Consider the following 21,472-nt stretch of genomic DNA (forward strand, 5'->3'; position numbering starts at 1 on the left):
ATCAACCAAACACAGAGACGCACAAAGCCACTGTCAGCCAGCACTGGACGTCATGACAGAGGACTACATCTACAGCGAGTGCCAGACCTTCTGCCCCCGCCTGAAAGCTATAATTGCCAGCAATGGTGGGTAAATTAATGATTAAGAGAGCTCAGACACACATTTAAATATATAGAGAATTGATCTTTTTGAAGTTATATTGTTAATTAATAAATTTTATCGTGTTGAAGTTTAAAAATCAAAGTGTTCAGATTTTAATGGACCACCCGGTATTTCAATTTGTTCCAAATTCATGATCAATTATGAAGTTTATTGTTACCTTTGACCTTGATTTCTCACAATTTAAAGGTATCTTACTGTTACTTTAAATAATTTTTGTACCAAGTTTGATCAAATTATACCTGTAACTTTTGGCGTAATCCTGGGGACTAACAAACAAACAAATTATTTATCTGACAAACAAATAAAAAACAGAGTCAAAAGTATATCCCCCATTCAACTTTCTTGGCAAAGTTAATAATAAATTCTCAACGGATTAAATATTATATAATGTAAGTATATTAAGCTTACATCTATTAGAGGATAGAGTTCTAATTGTAACGGAAGAACTCATGCCGTTGTTATTCCATTGATTGTGAATAATCTTCTCGTCGGATGTGGAAGAGGAATCCGAGGAGACGTAATTGCACTGTGAAGCAATATTGATGAATAATCTCAGAGTTGCTGCTGAACGTATTTATTATAGAAAACAATAAACAACAAAACAGAAAACACAATTGTTTTATCTCTTCTCAATCCCTCAAAGTCCTCTTTCTCTAGAGTGTGCGACAGGTTATCGTATTGTAACTTAATTTCTTCGAAAGTATGCATTACAATTTTTCATGTACGTCATATTTTTTCTTTCTATCTCAAAATTGGAGAGTGCAACAGCGGATAATTAAAATTCAATTTTCTCAACCTCTTCATAATAAACTATGCGACGCGAGTTATATATTATTGGAGTAGAAAAGAGGGTTATCGTCTCATTCGACTTATTCGGGTAAAAATCCACTTTGAAGGATCTTGAAAATAGATGGAAGGACTCATTTTACAAAGGAGGTTATGAGTTCTTCAATTATGGAGTATCAGGGGTGGGAGACTCGGAGTCGATCATTGAACTAAGGGATGAGCCCAGCAGTTGAATGGATATCTTTTCATTGGCTTGTACACCTCATATAATGTACTACGCCTCTTACTTGTATATATTATGAGTCCTGATAATATAATTACTTTAATGAATACCTTGCACCAGAGTCGTGGTGTGCAAATTCGTCTCTCTCAGTCTTCAATGGCAATAATATATAATTCACTTTGATAAAATTCGGTTGCAATGATTGAATTTCAACTCCCCACTTTCTCTATCTCCAATTTTGAGTTATAAATTGAAAATATGACGTAGGAGCAAAATTGTAAATCATACCCCTCTTTTCAAGCGGTTAGAGTTCAACTAATCAAGTAGTGACGATTAGGAGAGAACTTTATAAGTGTTTGAAGGAGTTAATATTACTGATGAAGTTTTCTTTGAAAGAACAAACTCAAATGTTCCTCCCTCAAAGAAAAGAGGAAAGGGCTAAGGAGGATAAGAGTTGGTGGTGTGTCATGTAGTGTCCTTCTCAAGGGAGCGCAGAACGCGAGTGCTCTTAATTTTTATTTTCTTACTCGATGATATATTTTTACTTTTTTGAAGAATTGAATCGAAGTTATGTTAAGGCTTTTCATATTTTTGTATAGTAATACATTTCGTTATCACCCAGAGACAGGTGGGTCGTCTGGGCTAGTGATGTAAATCGTGTGAATTTTTTAGCTGGCCAGTTTTATTGGAATTAGTAATCTGTAGAATTAATTTTCTTTTCCTTAGCTGTGATATTAAATATAAGCCAAGAGAAATTAAGTACTTTTTACCTATTCATTCGATTTAATAGTGATATATGAGCCTGATAACTCTTTTTGAGGACTTTGGCTGATTTTTGACTGCAAAAAACACCCAAAAAATAGTGATGATTAGCTCCTTGTATTTTAACACTCAAAATCAGCAAACTCCAAGTTCAAACTGAGAACGTCACAAATATCCCTAATAACTGAGCCATGTCTGAGTAATGGAACAACGAAAAGTCTCTCTCTTAGAGGATTGTCTACCCACGACTCACCTGGGTCAAATCCAAGGGCTTGTTTAAGATCTGCTAACCATTTGTAAGCATGGTCAGTTCTAGAATTTTCAGACAGAGAAATCTGCACGATATGTATAAAAATAGATGGGCTAGTAACGTATATCTTTGTTGCTTGCCTTGACCAACTATTAACTATTGAGAATGAAGCATTATGAGAACGTCTCATTAAGGATTATGAACAAGAACAAAAGCTATTTCTCTTAGTTATGGACTCAAATCCGCAGAATCAACTGTGGGGTAGTAGATAAATTGACGCAAGAGGAGAGTCTCTGGAATACATCATTGAAGAAAGCAATCTGACAGTTATAAAGGAAGGGAAAAAGCCTACTTTCATCACCCAACGAGCCAGTTCAACCATCGACATCTCAATTGTGAATCAACATACCTTCAACAAATTTGAGATAACAGGGTGGGACGTAGATCTTAGACCATCAATCTCTCACAATAGATATATAGTTTTGGATTCGGCAAATATACGCTAATCGTGGAGCAATCCAGAAATCACTAGAATCACTATAAAGAAAAGTGCAAGGAAAATATTAAACACCATTTGAAGGATAGCAATCTTGGGAATGACTCATACATATCGATCAGCACCAACCGTAGGAATGGAGACAGTTTTGGGTATTGCTCCTCCAGACATATACATTAAGGACCAGGCTGCGAAATCAAGATGAAGAACGAAGCATTTTTTACATGATACCTGAGATGGAATTGTTTATCTTCCAAAACGTTGTGGGTATGGGTTCCATAGTGATAAAATACATATACAAGTCGGAATGGATCAACCATATGACTACATAAAAAGTAATTGCATTTGGATAGATAATAGTCAGATTAAGAATCCTGACGCGATCATCTATACGGACGGGTCTAAAGACGAAGACAGAAACACTGGGGCTGGATGGGTCATCACCAAAGGTGCACCAACTTGTCATTAAATAAAGATGCTTCTGTCTTTCAAGCAGAGGTGTTAAAACACACTGATATAACATAAGGTATAGAAACACATCTCAAGTACTAAAAACACTGACTCCCAATCAGCAATTGCTGCAATCTTTAATCCACTTTCTACATGTAAATAAGTTTTAAAATGTAAAAATACTACCATAAAAAGAATTAGTGGAGTATAAATGAATTTTCAAAAAATAAATGAAAAATATGAAAGAACCTCATATGGTATATTGGCTCATAAGGTCGTAGAGAAGTCTATAAAAAGGACTAATATCCTTAAGACACTTCCCCCACGTATAAGACTTGTTGAGAGGTGTCTAAAAAGCTCTCTAAAGGTATTTATTACTCCTAACCGTCGGAGCATACCCTTGAAATGACTCTAGAAAAACGCAACTGTCTGAGTATGAGCTCCATTTAATGGATCCTCAAAGTTATACTTCTGCACAACCGCCGGAAAACGAATAAAAAGGATTTGGAGTAAAGCAGTGAAACTATCAGAACATTTATTTGAATACTTGGTTACAAGCAGCTGTGAGAGGGGGAAATAATTAAATACAAATCCCACTTCGTTTCTAGCAGCATGGCTGTAATCTTTAGGAGAGCCTTCCCCCCAATATTGTTTTAAGCACCTGTAATTATCGTTCAATTAATGATGAGTCATTTTAGTCACCTGAGCAGCAAGGTCATAGGCGGAATTGACCTTATTAGATCTGCTCTAAGCAGCTTTGAGAGTAATAAAATAAACACACAAATCCCACTCGTTATATAACAAGAACATATGGGCTGAAATTACTCCACTACCGATCCTCAATTATACTCAAAAAAAGGAGTTACACTAATAGTTCTCCAAACAAATTATGAGCATACTTTCCTTAGCACGCACAGACACTCGTGGTTACTATATTAACTGTAGCAATAGGAATGGGATTTTTTGTGGAGAAACACACGGTTTACACATCATAAAAAGAAAAAACTGTTTGTGTATGTGCAATTTTTCCTTATTGTTCACTATTCAAGAGACGCTTTTAACATCTGGAAGAAGAATTTCCGCTTATCTTTGATGTATTATTTTACTTAAAACATAATAATCAAATAGTAATATAATATTTTTCCTTGCAGTAATGCACTTTTAATGTAGAAGATTCTCACATTTATAGCAGTCATTCATTTTATCCTCCCAAATCATAAGACAAGCAGATGATTTTCCTAATTCACGACATACCGAGTGGTCCATTAAAAACTGAAGATATAATTTATAAATGGATGTATCTCTGAGCTCTCTTAATAACTAATGTAGCTGTCCTTAGTGGCAATGATGGCTTCCAAGTGGCGACAACGCAGGGCCTGACACTCGTTGTGCATGTAGTCCTCTGTCATGGCGTCTCAGTGCTTGCTGAGAGTGGCTTTGATGGGCTTGGTGTTTGGATGACGGACACTGAAGGCCTTTCCCTCGACATGCATCCAAAAGGTCAAGGGAGGGCTTTAGGGGACCCAAAAGTGTCAACAAGAGCTCAAAAGACTCATTCAAAAGAGTTTGGCAAAGGAGAATATGGGTTTCTTTCATTGTTGGTGTCAAAAGTGGCTTTTTTTAACTCCTCCGGATCTAGTTTGGCCTTTTTGACAGACCCCTTCTTCCTCCAACGTTTCGGACTTGCTGACGACGTAGACAGTGGTCCTGGAGATACCCAATTGTTGTTAGTGTGCGAATGGAAATTCGCCAATCCTGTTCAACTGTCATTTTCACGACTTGTAAGTAAGGTTTGCATTGTTTTTTAACTAATTATTTATGCTTCAATATATTCGTACATGAATTAATTTCAATCCCTCAATCTTCATTCATTATTTAAACTATAAGTGCTCAGATTTCCCTGGACCACTCGGTATAGTGAAATAATGTATTAGTAGGGATAATATTTCATTTTAAGAGCTTCCATAACGATCAACCCATTGAAAAAAAAAACTCATATCAGCATTTTTGTTCTTCAATATATTTAGGAATTATACTAAAATGTGCCTACTTGAAGAAATACAGCCTCACACTTAATTTTTTCACAAAATGTTATTTATCCCACAGATGAACTTTCAAAGTTATAGTTGGTGCAAATCCAGATATTTATAGACAGAGTTTAAAAAAATATGAAATTGGTAGATGCCGTTCTTTTTGCAATAAAACATAATGACTAGACAGAATAATCGACTAAAATCCCAAGTGAGGAATAGAAAGAGTTCTCATCTTGCATCCACTGCTTCTTTATTGAAATTAAATCAGATCCAGCTTTACCGTTGTTCGGTTAAGTGACATTTTAGAGTTGTTGTTTTTTTTCTCTGCAAACTGCTTGGATCATAACCCATATGATTTCTGGGGAGGGTCGAACATGGGGCCTGTGTACAGTATCATTCGTCTGTGGAGTCCCTAAAGAAGTACATTACCCGTGCAATAGCAAAACTGAATCCGCGCGAGGTCGCCGGTACTGCCAAAGCTTCCAGCACCGTGTAGCCGAGGTTAACAAGAAAGGCGGATTTCATTGTGAATCATTGAATTTCATTTAATGTAGCTTTCAAATAATATAAAAATATGGTTATACCTCACCTAGTGTGTTCGTTGTGAGTAGACTTGGTATTTGTGAGCGATGGCTCAATCGCTCAAGAAATTGTTCTTTTTGACTTTTTTTAATGAAAACCGCTTATTTGACCATTTTTTTCTGAAATTTTCTCATTTGTCTAGTTTGGCATGAAATAAATAGAGAAAAAATTGGATTCTAGCTGGATTACAGAACAGCTTTGATGATATTTTTGGAGGGAAAATCCACTTGCTAAAACCCTCTTTCATTAGGAGGGAAACAACAGAAAAGAAGCTCACTCTTTTTGGAAGGAAAAACTATGTATATGATGTAGTCAAGTGTATGATGATATGATCGGATATGTGAGGGGGCAATATTCCAACAACTACTAATGAGAAGAAGGGGAAATTTGAGTTCGAAATTACTGTTGAATACTCCCTTTTGAATCTTGCAAAAAGGTTGAAAAAATTGTTTGGAATGATGGGTCAAGACTGTCATTTAATAAACAACATATTTTGGAGAGTTAAAGAAAATTGTATTTTAATTGAATGAAAAAGATGTCATCACTATTGAAAATTGCCAGCAAGTTCTTGAAGATCCAGACCTTGGAATCCATATGTCTTTCATCAGAGCTAATTTTTCATTTTTACCAGAAACTATTACAAATATTCAAACAGAGGGAGCACTCATTTATGATTCTCTGAATATACTTTTTGAAGCTAAAAAGGATTTTAAAAAGAGAGTTAAATACTTCAGAGAATAATAACTACTTCACTCACAAAAATACTTATCTTTTATTTATACAAAAAGTGGTAGTGATGACAAGATGCTGAAGATCTCTCCATTTTCAAATTTGCTTCAACTACTAATGTGAACGTTGGACAGTCTTTAGATGTGTTTAAAACTACCAATACTGGTTGAAAGCAATAGTTAATGGAAGAAAATCTTTCATAAATCTTGATTTGCCGATATAATATTGCAAAATTTGTCAATAAATTATTGTAAATATAAAACAATAAATACCAACTGCTTAATTTTAAAAAAGCTTAAAAAAATTACGCTATTTTTTGGCTCATTTTGCCTAAATAATGTCGCTCAAAAAATCCTAAGTTTAGTTATAACCCTTTAAATAATTTTCCAATTTATTTGGACCAAAACAATACACTTACATATTTAAATGTTTTTAGGACAATTGGCCGGAAACATTATTGCCGAAGGATATTTGTCGAACTGGAATTTCCCCGAAAGACTATTTGGAACATTTAGCCAAAAAGGATATATATTTCAATTCAATTTAAAATGATAGTGTAATAAATAGTTATTGTTCATATACCTACGATAAATATCATTTAAGGTAAATTAATGAGTTTTCTTGTGCAAAAAAATATTTATTTTACTAATTATATAGTAATGATATAATGTTTGTTCCTTAATCCATGAGTATTTTTCAATATGAATCATCCATCATGTTGAATGATAATTAATTGATAATGGAGAAGTTAATTGCTCTCGTGTTTGTTTGTCATTTAATTTATTTATAGTATTACAACGGTAATGATTCATACTACATTCGAACGAAATATTATTGTTTTTATATAATGATAATTAATAAAAAAAAATTTTTCTGCAAAAGAACCTCAATTAATTTATCCCCATATACGACATAAATAGTATATGAACAATACCTATTTATCAAGGAATTTATTTAAGTTATCATTTTCAATTTAATTAAAACATACCATCGTATATATAATATATTAAAAATCTTTTTCGCCCAAATGGTCCCTCAGCAACATGTTTGTCCGGCAAATTGGCAATTGGCGAAAAGGTATTCTCAAAAATTCAATTTTTTGGAAAAGAATTTCAAAATTGAAATTTCTATAATAAAACTTTTCAAATAAAATTTCAAAAATCAACAACTATTCCCTAAAATTATTTTGTTGGAAAAAAAAAGTTCAATAATGAAATTTCAAAAATTTTAATTTTTTGAAAAAAAATTAAAATATTCAATTTCTTTTTTTTTTATTTTAAAAATTAAATTTCAAAAATTATATTAAAATTTTGAAAATGCACAAAAATATTCAATTATAATATTGTTTCCTCTTCTGCCCAACTAGCCCGAATGACCTTTCTTTAAGAAATTAAATCTTTCAAAAAAATATTTTACTCCTATTTTTGTTTAAAAATTTTTCATCCTGACCAAAAAAATATCTAGTAAAAAGGAGAAATTCCTCATTTTGGGAGGGGCTACAGCCCCTCCAGCCTACACCCTACGGACGGTCCAGTGAATAATAGTCCACTCACGATTAAAATGTATTCTGAAATTTATCTAAAATGATTTTCAACTTCATTGACATTGAGTTATATATATTTATATCATTAAGAAACTCATTAAGGAAATGAAAGGTATGTCAAGATGTTATCAAAAGTGTATTTGATAGTTTTGTTGATACTTTTCATGATTAACAATCCCAAATGACATTATGAAGACGTTATACTACACAATGTATATTTTGTGTAGTATATATTTCCGTATCTGTAGATTATACAGAACGATATGCCCAAATATTAATGAAAGGGTCATTATACCTAAAGGACTGCAGAAGAAAGGCTTAACATGAATATCATACTGAGGAGCAAGGAATCATCATTTTTATTTCCTTTCTGATTGTCTTAAAATTGTGAATCGGTGATTGTTTCCAATTTTGAGCATATTCAATTCGCAAAATTCAATTCCTTTATAAAGTTTGAAAAATTATAGGAATAATAACTAATATCTCTATTAATAAATTAAAGATTGTCTAGATGTTTACCATCAAGTCATTTTTGATTGTATCCAACAACTGCCGGACTACTGGCTCTAAGAAATAACAATCTAGCAACAAGCGTATGTGGCTAAAGCTGAGCACGTCATTTTAAAAAAAGAAAAGGGGAGTACATATATATTGAATTGTAAATCCTAAGCTTTTTTATCGAGCGAAGTTTTTGTTGGGGGCAGCCTGAACAATGTTTTTATTTATTTTCCCATTCTGTTATCATTATTATTTCATTCTTGAGGAGAGAACATCTAAGTATTGAGTAACTACGTGTTGTGAGTGGGCTCAACGCCTAATAACTCTGATCAATTCCCGATATTACTACTAGTATGTAGTCAAAATGAAATACACATTTCATGACTCATCTTGGAGAAGCGCACTTTTTTCTTTATAGAGCATTTTCAGTGAATATCACAGATGGGATCACAATTGAAAGAAACACCATCATGTGGGCTCAAAGGGGTTTAAGAATAACAAAGACTTAACATTTTCATGTAATACTACTTGATGTAAATGATACAGACTGATATTTGAATTAAAAATTCGTCAAAATGCTAGATTTGTAACATTTTTTTGATCGATTAGGGATGAAAAAATTAGGATCATTTGAGGAAAATATCTTATGTATATTTCAATTCCCATATCTACAATACAGAAATAAGATTTTAACTATAACGATATTATAACAAAGTTTTAATATATTTTAGTATAAAATATATATAATGGAACTAGGTCAAAGGGGGATACAATTTTTATAGACAGTAAGGCTTAAGTATTTTCTTAGTTGGTCCCCTTTTCACATTCAATAGGTGACTATTTTCCTTAATATTAACAGAAAAAGGGCTTTCATTGATATAGATTTCATATATCTAATTAAAAATTCTTATTTATAATCACCCAAGGTTGGACTTTTTCTGTTAATCATTTTTATTTTAAATTTGACACCAAATCTCTTATATTCACTCTTTCCCTAGAATTATTTGTCATATTTATATAAAAGGTTTTATCAGTCCTAATATAAGAATTAAAGTCAGCCCATCCCACGCTTTATCCTCGTTAACAGTGCTTTAAAAAGTCCAAAATTTCCGTAGTGTCCATTGAAAGTCATCATTTTTACTAATTTAATAATATCGTATCTCAGTTTATCAATTGAATTATATTAACAATACGGAATGTACCTTTCATACACATGAATTAAATAGCTATCATAATTAATTTAGGTCTAAATAAAGTATTTAATATTCTTATAAAAAAGTGTAAATATTCATTGATGATGACGTCACTGGCTGATATAGCCGGTGTTCCATTCAAATCTGAACACATATAACTCAATAATTAACTCAGATTGAGTGATTAAAATTCATTTATATTTCGATATATTAAAGCATACACAATTAGTTGCAAAAAAAAAAAAAAGTTGTGCTCTTTAGCTTACGTAAAAGTCGAGAAAATAAAACTTAAACGTGATCTACGAATTTCTTGGATTACACGCAATCCAAGAAGTTGAACGTACCCAGGACCACGGTTTACGCCGTCAGCAAATCCGAAACCTTGGAGAGGAAAAACAGTTCTATCAAAAAGGCCAAACTGGACCCGAAGGCGTTAAAGAAAACATCCCGGGTGAATCCCCCTTAAGTCCTTGAGGACCCATGCAAGAGATGTTGGGGTTTCAGACCAGACTGTATAGAGTGTATATCAAAAAGTGTGTAGAAATCTGCATTTTGACACTGTCAATCAAATAAATCCATCTCCTTTTGAATTAGTCTTTTGAGTTCATTTAAATTCTTTTTTAACACTTTTAGTCCCTAGCTCTGATGCCAACACCCTCGACAACACCATTTGTGTGTATGTTGAGGGGAAGGCCTGCAGCCATCATAATCGCTAAGGACGGCTACATGAATGATTATGAAGCTCAGACACATCTATTCATAGTATTAATTTTGTTGAAATTCTATTGTTAATTAATCAATTATATTTTGTTGAAGTTAAAAATTCAAAGTGTTCATATTTTAATGGACCACTCGGTATACTATGATATTAATAAGAAAAGATTACTGATGGAAAAGCTTATACCTCCGTTTTGGACTCGCCCTTAAAATATTTAGAACGGGAATGGACGTCAAAACTTTTGGTAACTCTACATACATCCTTACATATTTAACAGGCGTTTGAGAAGTCTTTGATCATCTATATGACTATAATCTTCCAGTCAATTTTTCCCCATTGATATAAGCTGAAGCTAGATTTATCAGCTAACAAAAAGTGTTGTAACATTTTTATGTATTAATTATTGATAAAAATTGAAGTAAACAGTTTAAAGATTGCCACATGGACATAGGATTTATGGCATTTTTAAGAGGCTGAAGATTAGCCATCATTAAGTGTACAAGGTCAAGCTTGTAAAGGACTTGTGGAGGATGAAGAAAGTCTCAGGGATCGGCCTAGAAATGGTAGAGCAATAAAATTGTAAAGAAAAAATATTAATTTCTGACCAAAATATTTTTGGCTTCCCCAGTCTCCTGATCTGAATCCTTTGGACTTTTCAAAATGGTGGCATATTGAGTCCAAAGCCTGCAATAGCAACATCACCGACCTCAAAGCCTCTATGGAATCCAATTGGAGGAGGGCGTCCAGGATTTACATTGCCAATGTGTTTACTGCCTTTCATGTGAACTCGTCATAAGACTGTAATTGAATCTGGGGGAAATCAAACTCATAAATAATAATCCACATAATGTCTAAATAAAAAAAGTATTTTTAAAATTTTTCTATACAAACTCATTCTGATCCGTTATGCATGCTTCTTTGTAGCACAATCAAAGTGATAAAACCCTTTTCAAACACCCAGTATGCCATTTTAATGAAAAATGTGGGTTTGGTAAAAAAATATTTTCCCATATTTCTTTGATTACATGATCCCTATCTGAGGGTTTACATATATGAGGGATTACGTACTTATCATATGAATGATGAATGCCTGGAGATGTTACAAATATATCTCCTTTAAATTTCCCATTATAAATATATATTCCATAAATATTCCATGTTTATTCCTTTCTTCCTAGGTTCGGAGATCAATCTTCGGGAAAGCAAGGATGCACGGACGCTACAGAGCTGGGAATGGGAACTAAATGGTCATGGCTAGTGTTGAGTCCCCATGTATTTGATGCAGTTCATCCTTAGGGCCATCATAATGGTGCTTGGAGACAGTCCCGAAGACTATCGATCCTAGGGACCGGTCCCTGAAACTCTCAGTCGTTGATTTTTTCCTAATATTGTCTAATGTTCTTAATAGAAATCATACAAAAAAAAATACCATATCCATAAAGAATAGTGTTGCGTCGATCCCTATTTGGAACTGAAGACTGTAGTTCCGCCCAGTTCAGTTCTGCATGGCAGTTCTAAAACTTATAAAATTCAGTGCTTGATTATATCACTCAAACTTTATTTCTTCTTTTTTTAATCAGTTTCATTCCGAAGGACCGACAGTCTTAAGGACCGTTCCCGAGGACTGTTGGACCAATTCTGAGGATTTTCATTATAATGTACAAGGACAAATTTCATTTTTACTTCAATATGTAATTTGTTTTATTATCTGACGTGTCAATATAAAAACAGACTCGAATAAAAATAAGTAATTAAGGGGGGAGGAATTATATCTATTTTACTTCAACAGAAAGGATCATATATTTTTTAGTTGCCATTAGGATCTCTTATATTCGGAATATATTATTTGTGAGTATGGAGTTATTCAAAGTAACTTTTTATTGATGCTCAACATTGAAAATTTAAGGTCTTACAAGTCACTAGCCAATCTAAAACGCGGCTCCCATTTATATTTTGTTTATTTTTTACATATGTTAGTATTAAAATAATGTGTGTCTGATGTACGTCCCACTTAGGAAAACAATGATAAATCGCATTTATTTCAAAAACAGAGATAGATACAGACTTTGAACATGCTCTGGAGGGCAAGTTTGTTTTAGCTAATAAATTTATATTTTTCATAAAACAAGATCGACTCCCCGTGTATTAGATTGATTTTTGTATAATTTAGGCCTTTTTCTGTATAAATATACTAGTTTGAAAGTTAAACCTGCTACTAAAAACTGTATGGAATCATCAATCTTAGCAGCAGTTTGTCAAATTTTGAAATATTTTTATTATATAAAACATGTTTCATTACACTACAATCAAATACAAGGCAAGAGAAGTTTAGATATGAAACAAGTTGGAGTCGTTATCGATGAAATCCAATTATTTTGGAAAAAGTGCACCTTACCAACAGTTACAAAAAATTGTGCCACAGACAAAATTATCAAGTACTACATGGAATTACAAGCTTTAAAAAAAACCCAAAGTAAGTATATCAGAAGTTCATTAACAAACTGTAGATAAATTTTTGAAAAAGATAAATATGCTTTTTTGATATCTCTAATCCCAAAACAGAAGAAATACTGCGTTTAACGCTAGGAATAGATGAAGTTCAAAAAGATATAGAGTTTTTAAAAATGCTCGGAGCAGGAGAAAATGTACATCTGGGGGTAAAAGTTAGTTAAGGCCTCCAAAAAGAAAATTAAAAGGAAAATAAACGGAAAAAAAGCAACGTTCGAAAAAGAAAAACTGCATCTTCATTAAGCAAACAATAATGAATTTTCAGATGAATAATGGTCTATGATTAAACCAGGAAGTTCAATTCAAAAGGATTTAGATTTTTCCCACAAAGAGGAAGCTCTCTGATCAACTAACTAAAAAAAAGCAGGGGACCTTGCCCAAAAATATTATCACATCTACGGAAATATCCAAAGTCATTGATATAGGAGAAATTTCGAATAGAATGGCAATCCGTCGAGTCCACGTTTTGCTCCCTATCCAGTGGGGTATGAGGAACTTTCAATAAACATATATTTCTGCAAGATGATACAGATGTACTATAATAAAGACTAGGTGGCGCCACTATCACTTGTTAAGTAAATAAACTACTAATAAATAAACAACGCTCCCTTGTTTTGGTTTTACATAATAACTAAGAAATAGGGGAAACATTCACAATAAAATTAATTCGTACATCATACCAACTGATATTTATGTTTTAAGTACTCCCAGCCTATCATTGTCATATTATTTCTCCACAATTTATCAATGAATTAGATAGATATAGGTATTTCATAATAATAAATACTGTATGTTCTATTAAAAGTGCAGCTATACCTTTGTATTTCTAAACTATAGCCAAAACTTTCTTCATAAAAATAATAAGATGGCCAATATATTTAAATATACTTTGATACAAAATAGCATTCCTGTCCTTCTTATAAACTGTGCATAATTATAGTATAAGTAACTTATTACATCGTTTTTTTATCAAAAATAATACATTTTGATATAGCCATGACGTACCAAAGGAGACGAGCGATAGAGTATTTTTGTGTTAGCGACACCGTGCCTAATGTACATTTAATGCGTTATTTATCATGAATTTTAATACTTTATACGTATGAAAATGAAGAAACATACATACATGCTAATAAATCGTAGAATTTGTTATTTTTAACTGCATATAAATCATCACATAATGCAACAATTTTTTTTTGCTCTCGAGTTTTAATGGTTAGTTAAAAAAACTATTTGCTTTTATGTGGAATTCACTGCGGTACGTACCTTACATAAAAACGTATACCATATTTTGCAAATAACTGTCAATGTTTTTTTCATATTTTCCCTTTATCAGTGTTCCAAACGTCGTTGATAGGTTGAATTTGAATTATCCCGCGCAAAGGTGATGTGAATGATTATACCCAACAATTATTGAATAATAACTTCATAGTTGTGGAGATTAATTGACTAACTTCTACTAACTGATTTTGGGGTATTTTTCGTTTCTTTTTTTAGGGAAAAGTTGCAATCTATATAAAAAATACGAATCTCTGTGTGTATGTTTGTTCAAGAATCACGATCAAATCGATGAATATATTTATCTGAACTTTTTCAAGTAGGTTCTTAAGGCTCAAAAAAATGTTCTGGTAACATTTTCTTTGGCCTTTAAAGACATGGTGGCCTTTAAATAGCATTTTTCTACAAAATTTGATCCCTAAGACGCTCCACACATTGAAGTCGAGGGGATTGAGATCATGATTTAAAGAAGGCCAGAAGGTATTTCCCCAGAAGTCAGCAAAGTACTCTTCGCACTGTGTCTTCAAGTTGGTATGGCTGGGGTCATTGTCTTGGGTATACACATAGTTGTTCTCAGGATACTCATCCTTCAGTCGGGGGAAGCCTTATAGTAGGCCTCAGTCCCGACTATATCATTGAGCTTGAAGAAGAAGGGATCAATTTTCTTCTCATGCGAGGCCACGACTCCCAAGAACATTGTTTGGGCTGGATGTGTTGTCCTGAAGGCACCCTGCTTCAGGTGATGCTGCTATAAATCTATCGTTTCTGCGATTCAAAACTGTGAAGATCTTCTCATACAAGAAGATCTTCACAGTCAACGGATGACTTTTCAAGCAATTAAGGACTTTTTTGCATCTCTCAAGTCTTAATGCCTTCATCCTGTCGGTGAGGAGATGTCTTGGAGCTCTGACAAAGCTTTTAAGTGTCAGGTCATCATGTAATGCCCTCCTGATGGTAATCTTGTCCACGTTGATCTTGTCAGCCAAGTGGTCAATTCATGCTGTTAGATCTTCCTTGATCTTAGTCTCCAGGGACTTGAGAAATGTTTCATCTCGCTTCAAATCATTTCCTCCACTCCATGCCTTCCTTTTTACCTATTTCACATTCTCCTTGGCCACCTTGATGTTCTGAACTGTCCTCACGGTTACGATGAAAATGTCTGAAATTCTTTTGGATCAACATCCGGGTCGAGAAGATGCATAACCCTTTGCCTTTTTATTCATGTTCACTCATTTTTTGTCCCATTTTAATCAAATAAAAGAAATGGACAAGAAAAACAACACATGTATCGGAACATTACTTGAAATGTCATCGGAAACCTTAATTAGCGCAAAAATTTACTAACGCAGAAAATTTATGTTGCACTCTGTATACAAAATAAAAGTTATATTCTCTGCTTACTATCTTTATGTGTCAACATTAAGTCTATTTAGAGTCTTTTAATTAATTATATCCTACTTTATTGTAGAATTACAATAAGTAGAGGGAGGAAGAGAATGACAAAATAAGAGATAATTTGTCTTCATTCTTTTATTTTTGAGCGACTTTAGAAGAAGAAAAAGTTGGCTTTAGACATATTTAATTAAAGACATTTTCATTAATCTGGATGTATATTTATTTTTTGGCTTCTATATCCAATATAAATGGAAAATTATTTGTTTCCTTCGGACGAAAATAATTTCATCGTTTTATATTCAATTGTTAGAAAAAAAAATTATGCATTTCCAATTTTGAGTCACGTGATATCGTTTAATAAATTCTTACCCCCACAAGGACTTACAATTATAAAGCCGTAACAGATACTCAGGGGTACTCTTTGTCTTATACATATAAGCACACTCAAATGTTCAGTCCTCTATCGTTTACATCCATCTGTAAGCAGAATATCGACAGAAAATATTTGTGTCCAAATTTACATTTGGTCGAAAAATTATTTTTAATATAGTGCTAATTTTATTTCAACTTAAAATGAAAGCATAATAAATAGATATTGCTGATATGTTATATAAATAAATTAATTTATGTTATTTTGCTGAAATATATTTTTATATAAACACAGCACAATAGAATGGGGTTCGAATATAGTAACTGTGACTTCTTTACATGGATTGCTTCGAGGATATTCTCCGCACATTAAGTGCACGTTTTGTTTGCACTTTTGACATGTACTAGCATCCTTGGTTTATTTTGAACAAACACAGCAAATGCCAGAAGAAATTTGTTTTTGTATCAACAGACGTAGAAGGCTTTTCGATACTAAAAGAATCTAAACTGATCTGGTTTCCTCCGTCATAGGTTAAATTCTCATCTATGAATTCTATTGGGGACTAAAGCTCTTGTATTAGCTTATCTGTTATTACTTTTTTCTCCCCTGTTATTTGAAAGCTGGTTATTATATTTTACAGTTCTTCCTCAGTCGATATATCTTGAAAAATGTCACCTGGTAGAAATGTCGTCGAAAGGCCAACTCTTGCCTTGCAGCCGAATAGAGTTTCGTATGGAGAAGAGCTCTTAATCCCAGAATGAAATACTTTATTCTTCATAAGCTGAACGAATCTTAATCCTCGCTCCAACAGTTGCTTTTTTGATCTTGCGTCCAAGTGCACAACATATTTTCAATATCATGATTAGCTTGTTCGACACTCCCCTCTCATTCTGAGTGGCGTGGCTTCCCATCAACGATTTTTAAGACCGGTCAGTACTCCTTAAGAAACATTTTAGACTCTATTTACAAATTTTCGGTCATCATTGGACTGAAGAATAGCTGGAGCACCAAACAACGTAAATATGTCGATGAGTTGATAGGCTACTTTATCCGCCCTCTTTGATTTCAATGTCTTGAGAAACACAAACTTAGTGAGATGGTCTTGATACTCAATTATAAATGTGCATTTTTGGTCAGGATGACTTGAAAATCGATGAGATCTACTTGACAGCGAGAAGCGAACTCCGAATACACCATTGGCTTAACCACAATGCCTCTTTTGGAACCTTTTTGTTTTTGTCTGGCAGGGCCCACATAGTTGAAGAAATAGTTCGACATCATAACATGTAATGTTGTTATATTTTTGAGTAAGTTCTTTCAACATTCTGTCTCTTTCACCATAACCGATAGCCGAATGGGTCTAATCCAGAATGACTAATAACACAGAGTCTGATATATAAAATAGAAATTTACTCGAATTTTCTTTCAAATGATATATTAATTTGGTCTTATTCCCGACTGTGATTACTTCATAATGTTTAAGAAGCCTCTTGGTGTATTCTTAATGATTACCTTGGCTTTTTTCACTTCACCATTTAACATTTGGTATCTAGTTTCAGAAAGGGAAACACTATTTTTAGCAACGTCGGCTCTTACTTGAGGCACTTCATGGTAGAAGCACTGTTACATGGCAGCCTGGAGCGGCTCATTCTCTGGTACTACACTGTCTTTCGACATACGGTAACTAGAAATCACTGAAAAAAATGTTGAGAAAATACTTTTTCAATAAATAATGAAAATAAATATATTGTATAGGTTCCAGCTATACAGGGGTGTGGGAGGCATTATTAGGTATACTATGTATTATATATAATAACGGAATTTCATGTATTGCCGGTAACATATATATGAAGTAAAAAAATGATTTGGGATTTTCTAGTTTTCTTAATTTTTGCTGTAGATTTTTTTTTAAATGACGTACCACATATTATGTATAAGTTTATTTAAGATCATTTTTAGAACATTCATATTATATGACATTCAAACCTAAATGAATTGTACGCCATACAACAGCAGTTAAGGTTGCGTTTTATATGCATAAAAAGTTACGTTATTGGATATTTGATCCGTTCATTTATCGAATTTATAAAATTGTTCAATATTTTTATTTTTTTTGTAAAATTACATGATTGAAAATAATAATAAATTAAATTGATACAATGAGAAACAATTGTCTCAAATCAACTCACAAATTTGAATACATGGCCAATAACTTATCTGCTTATATGTCTATGAAATATTGGCATGTATGTATTTATGCCTTTATTTAGAGGATTACCATCTTAGGGCACAAATGATCCAGAATTAGCTCAATTTCCTCAAATTGGAAAATCTTGATAAAAACTGAGAAAGAAAATGGATAAATATTCTAATCATTCTTGGCTATACAATATTGGCTGGGAAGTTATGATTATGGTTATGATAAAAAGTCCTTGTTCAACTAAGACTTGAGTTTAGGATCGACTTTGAAGTAATTCTTGCCATTGTTTTTACTTTTTACTAGATATTGAGTAGAATTTGAGTTTGCGTCCTTATCAATCCTCTCAAGCGACTCATAGCTAATCTAATAAAATATCATGACAGCCAAACGGCTCTTCTCCTAAACATTCTTCAAATTATCAGAGTTACCACGATAATTTTGCGGTGTTTTTTAGTATACCAGTAGATATAATTATTGTCCTGTCTGCTAAATACAAACCCAGAGGGTAAAAAATAAATAAAATTTGAGGATAACACTCTTTTTGTAATTACTACCTGAAGAGAAAATTTGATTTACCAATGCTGTCTTCGTTATTCTTTTATTCTTGAAAAGAAACCAAACTGAGCATTTGTGTTGGGGTTATAAGTAGTGATGTAAATCCGGTGTATTTTTAGCAGGCCCTTTTTTTTTTGGAATTGATAATCTGAAGAATAAGTTTTCTTTTCCATAGGAGTTGTCATTATTATTTAATTCCTGAGTAGTGAACATCCTTTGTTAAATAGATCAATTATACTCAAAACCTGATTGAACATTCGTGTGTTCTCATAAAAGTGCATAAAAACGGTACGTACCCTTGAGGATTTGTTCTGGAGTTATAGTTGTAAGACCTTGTTGGACTCAGATGAGAATGGGGGATCGACACGGGAGTAATTCATGCCAATGCCCTTATTTATTTCCTTCTCCCACTCTTCCCTTGTCACAGCTGATTGTAGGTGATCTCCTCCAAAAAATTCGTCAAATTGTCAGGGTTACCATGTTTTGTTTTGTTTTTTTCGTTTTTTTACATGCCCCTTATTCACACAATTTTCATTTCTAGTTATTTGTAAGTATCAATATTGCTGTAATTCCTGTATATATCATTGCTAGGTTCGGAGAGGGGCTTCTGTTTATTATTTTCACCTAATAGCTGCTAGCAGCTAATTTAATCAAACGTCATGATGCTGAGCTGCTCTCCTCCCAAACATTCAACAGGGTAAAAACGTTAATTTTCGGGTTTTTTAACACATTTCTGGAATTAAATAATAATGACAACTGCTAAGTAAAAGAAAATTAACTCTTCAGATTACCAATTAAAAAAAAAAAAAAAAAAAACGGGCCAGCTAAAAAATTTACTAAATTTATAACCTTCAACCGCTATATGTCTAGAATTCAAAGATTTTTTTAAAAAATAATTCACGATTTTAGAGTATAGTTACGATTCATAGCCATATTTCGACGTGAATTAACTATATAAGAAATATATGAAAATTAAGGGTAATTACAATTCATAAAAAAACATTACAATATTTTAAAGATTGATGGCAAAAAAAAAATGTCAATTCTTATTGATTTTTAATTTCTTATGAAATATTTAATAAATAAGTAATGTAATGTTGAGTGAAAACTTTCAAAAATTAAGTCGATTATTTGATTAATTGTAATAGGTTATTATTTTTAGAGGCAAAAGATTAACTTTAACATAAACACCCTTCATATACTATGTCTTGTATGAGTATTTATTACAGATTAATTTTATTTAATCGTCTTTTTATATTTAATATTGGAACTTTTTCACACAAGATTTTTATTGCTTATTCAGTAACTATTCCATAAGGAAATTCAAAGTTAAAATGAAAAACAAATCTAAATCAAAATTGAACTTTTATTTTACGGGAAATCTTTCAAAGTTGTAACATAAGGTTTATTCTTTAGTTTTAGCAATAATATGAAGTAATTGAAAAAAATATATATTAGCTGTCAAATTACTTATTATTGGGAATATCAAAAATGAAATTTCGGATCTGTTATTCAATCGAGCTCTGAGTTTTGAGCTCCTTTTTATGATAAATTGTCTGGAAGAACTTTGCGTTTAGAATAGTAGTTTGTAAACCACATAACTGATGGATTGATATATTATATAATTTGATAGCTAACGAGCTATACAAATAGGAGAGGGCTGTATGAAAGATCATTCTATAGATCTGTAGAGTTCAATTTAGGCTGTTTTTTAGCTTCCAAATAGACTATCTAAATATATTATGGCAAAGAAAGTAAAGATATTGACCTCATAACCAACGTGAGGAACCCCATTTTATGTGAAAGCATCCCTTTTTGTACTCGTAATACAGTGTTATATATAACTATATACAATCTAAAAACTTTTCTGGTTTATTTTTAGAGGAATGCTGAAATTTGTTGTTAATACTTAACTATTTTTTAACCCAATTTTGTGACAAATTTCCGAGTAAAAGTTAATAGAATTAGAATAGAAGTGAAACAATAAGAGTCGAAATTGTAATTATCGATAAAAGGATAAACAGCAAATTAGATTTATACATGTAAAAACATAAGTACAGAATTATGTTAAAAAGTATTAACAATATCATTTTTATTAGACAAAATGTTTATCTCCCAGAAGCTTTATAAATGGTAATATTGATTCATAATGAACATTGTGAATATGACTAATATTAGGACTAACCCACTTCCTATAACTCCCATCCTTAATCCTAACCAAATTATCTATGCAATGTGTCCCATCCATGTGCCCAAGCAAGGAAAACCTTAAATACCACCGAAGTTGACACACGTTATTACCACAATGTCATTTGAGAAAAGTGAATGGAGTCCTGTTCTTCTGCAGCTATAGAACCAGAATTTTTCTGGTTAACTATTATTTCATAGTATAACCATATTATATGATGTATATGATGATGAGGTTGCCTCCCATTGTATCTTGGTTGACTTTGTAGAGCTTATACAGTCCAGGTCTAGCCATTACATCTCTTGGATGGCTCACTCGTTACAAGGTTAATAGAAATACCATTATGTAATCGGGCTTACTAGAATTTTCAATCTGATAAATGTATTGTACCGACTGCTGGGCAAGAAAGGCAGATTTTGACAAAACACGCAACCACTCATAGTCTATGACGTCATTATTACTAGAATTTTCAATTTAATGTATTGTACCGGCTGCTCAGCAGGAAAAATACATTTTGACAAAACACGCAAAAACTTATCTACAATGACGCCAA

General features: G+C 32.6%; 1 protein-coding gene and 1 long non-coding RNA gene across 3 annotated transcripts in view; both read right to left on the bottom strand.

Annotated features, from left to right (window-relative positions):
* Nucleotides 1–1,585, bottom strand: part of LOC121123357 (2-amino-3-ketobutyrate coenzyme A ligase, mitochondrial) — a 28,287-nt gene extending 26,702 nt beyond the window's left edge. The window contains 2 exon segments of the mRNA XM_040718472.2: nt 571–854; nt 1,460–1,585. Of these exon segments, the coding sequence (XP_040574406.2) occupies nt 571–613 (43 nt within the window). The 5' untranslated portion in view covers nt 614–854; nt 1,460–1,585.
* Nucleotides 1,586–16,156: 14,571 nt separating this feature from the next.
* On the bottom strand, nt 16,157–19,389 carry LOC121123725 (uncharacterized). 2 transcript variants are annotated; one of them, XR_005866085.2, is made up of 3 exons: nt 19,028–19,386; nt 18,731–18,929; nt 16,157–18,659 (listed from the first exon to the last, which is right to left on the bottom strand). It is a non-coding gene; the product is annotated as an uncharacterized lncRNA (long non-coding RNA). The 2 variants fall into 2 exon arrangements; XR_005866086.2 differs by having other exon boundaries at nt 17,691–18,662; nt 19,028–19,389.
* Nucleotides 19,390–21,472: the final 2,083 nt, after the last annotated feature.

This window comes from Lepeophtheirus salmonis, chromosome 8, assembly GCF_016086655.4.
Source record: "Lepeophtheirus salmonis chromosome 8, UVic_Lsal_1.4, whole genome shotgun sequence".
Lineage (NCBI taxonomy): Eukaryota > Metazoa > Arthropoda > Copepoda > Siphonostomatoida > Caligidae > Lepeophtheirus > Lepeophtheirus salmonis.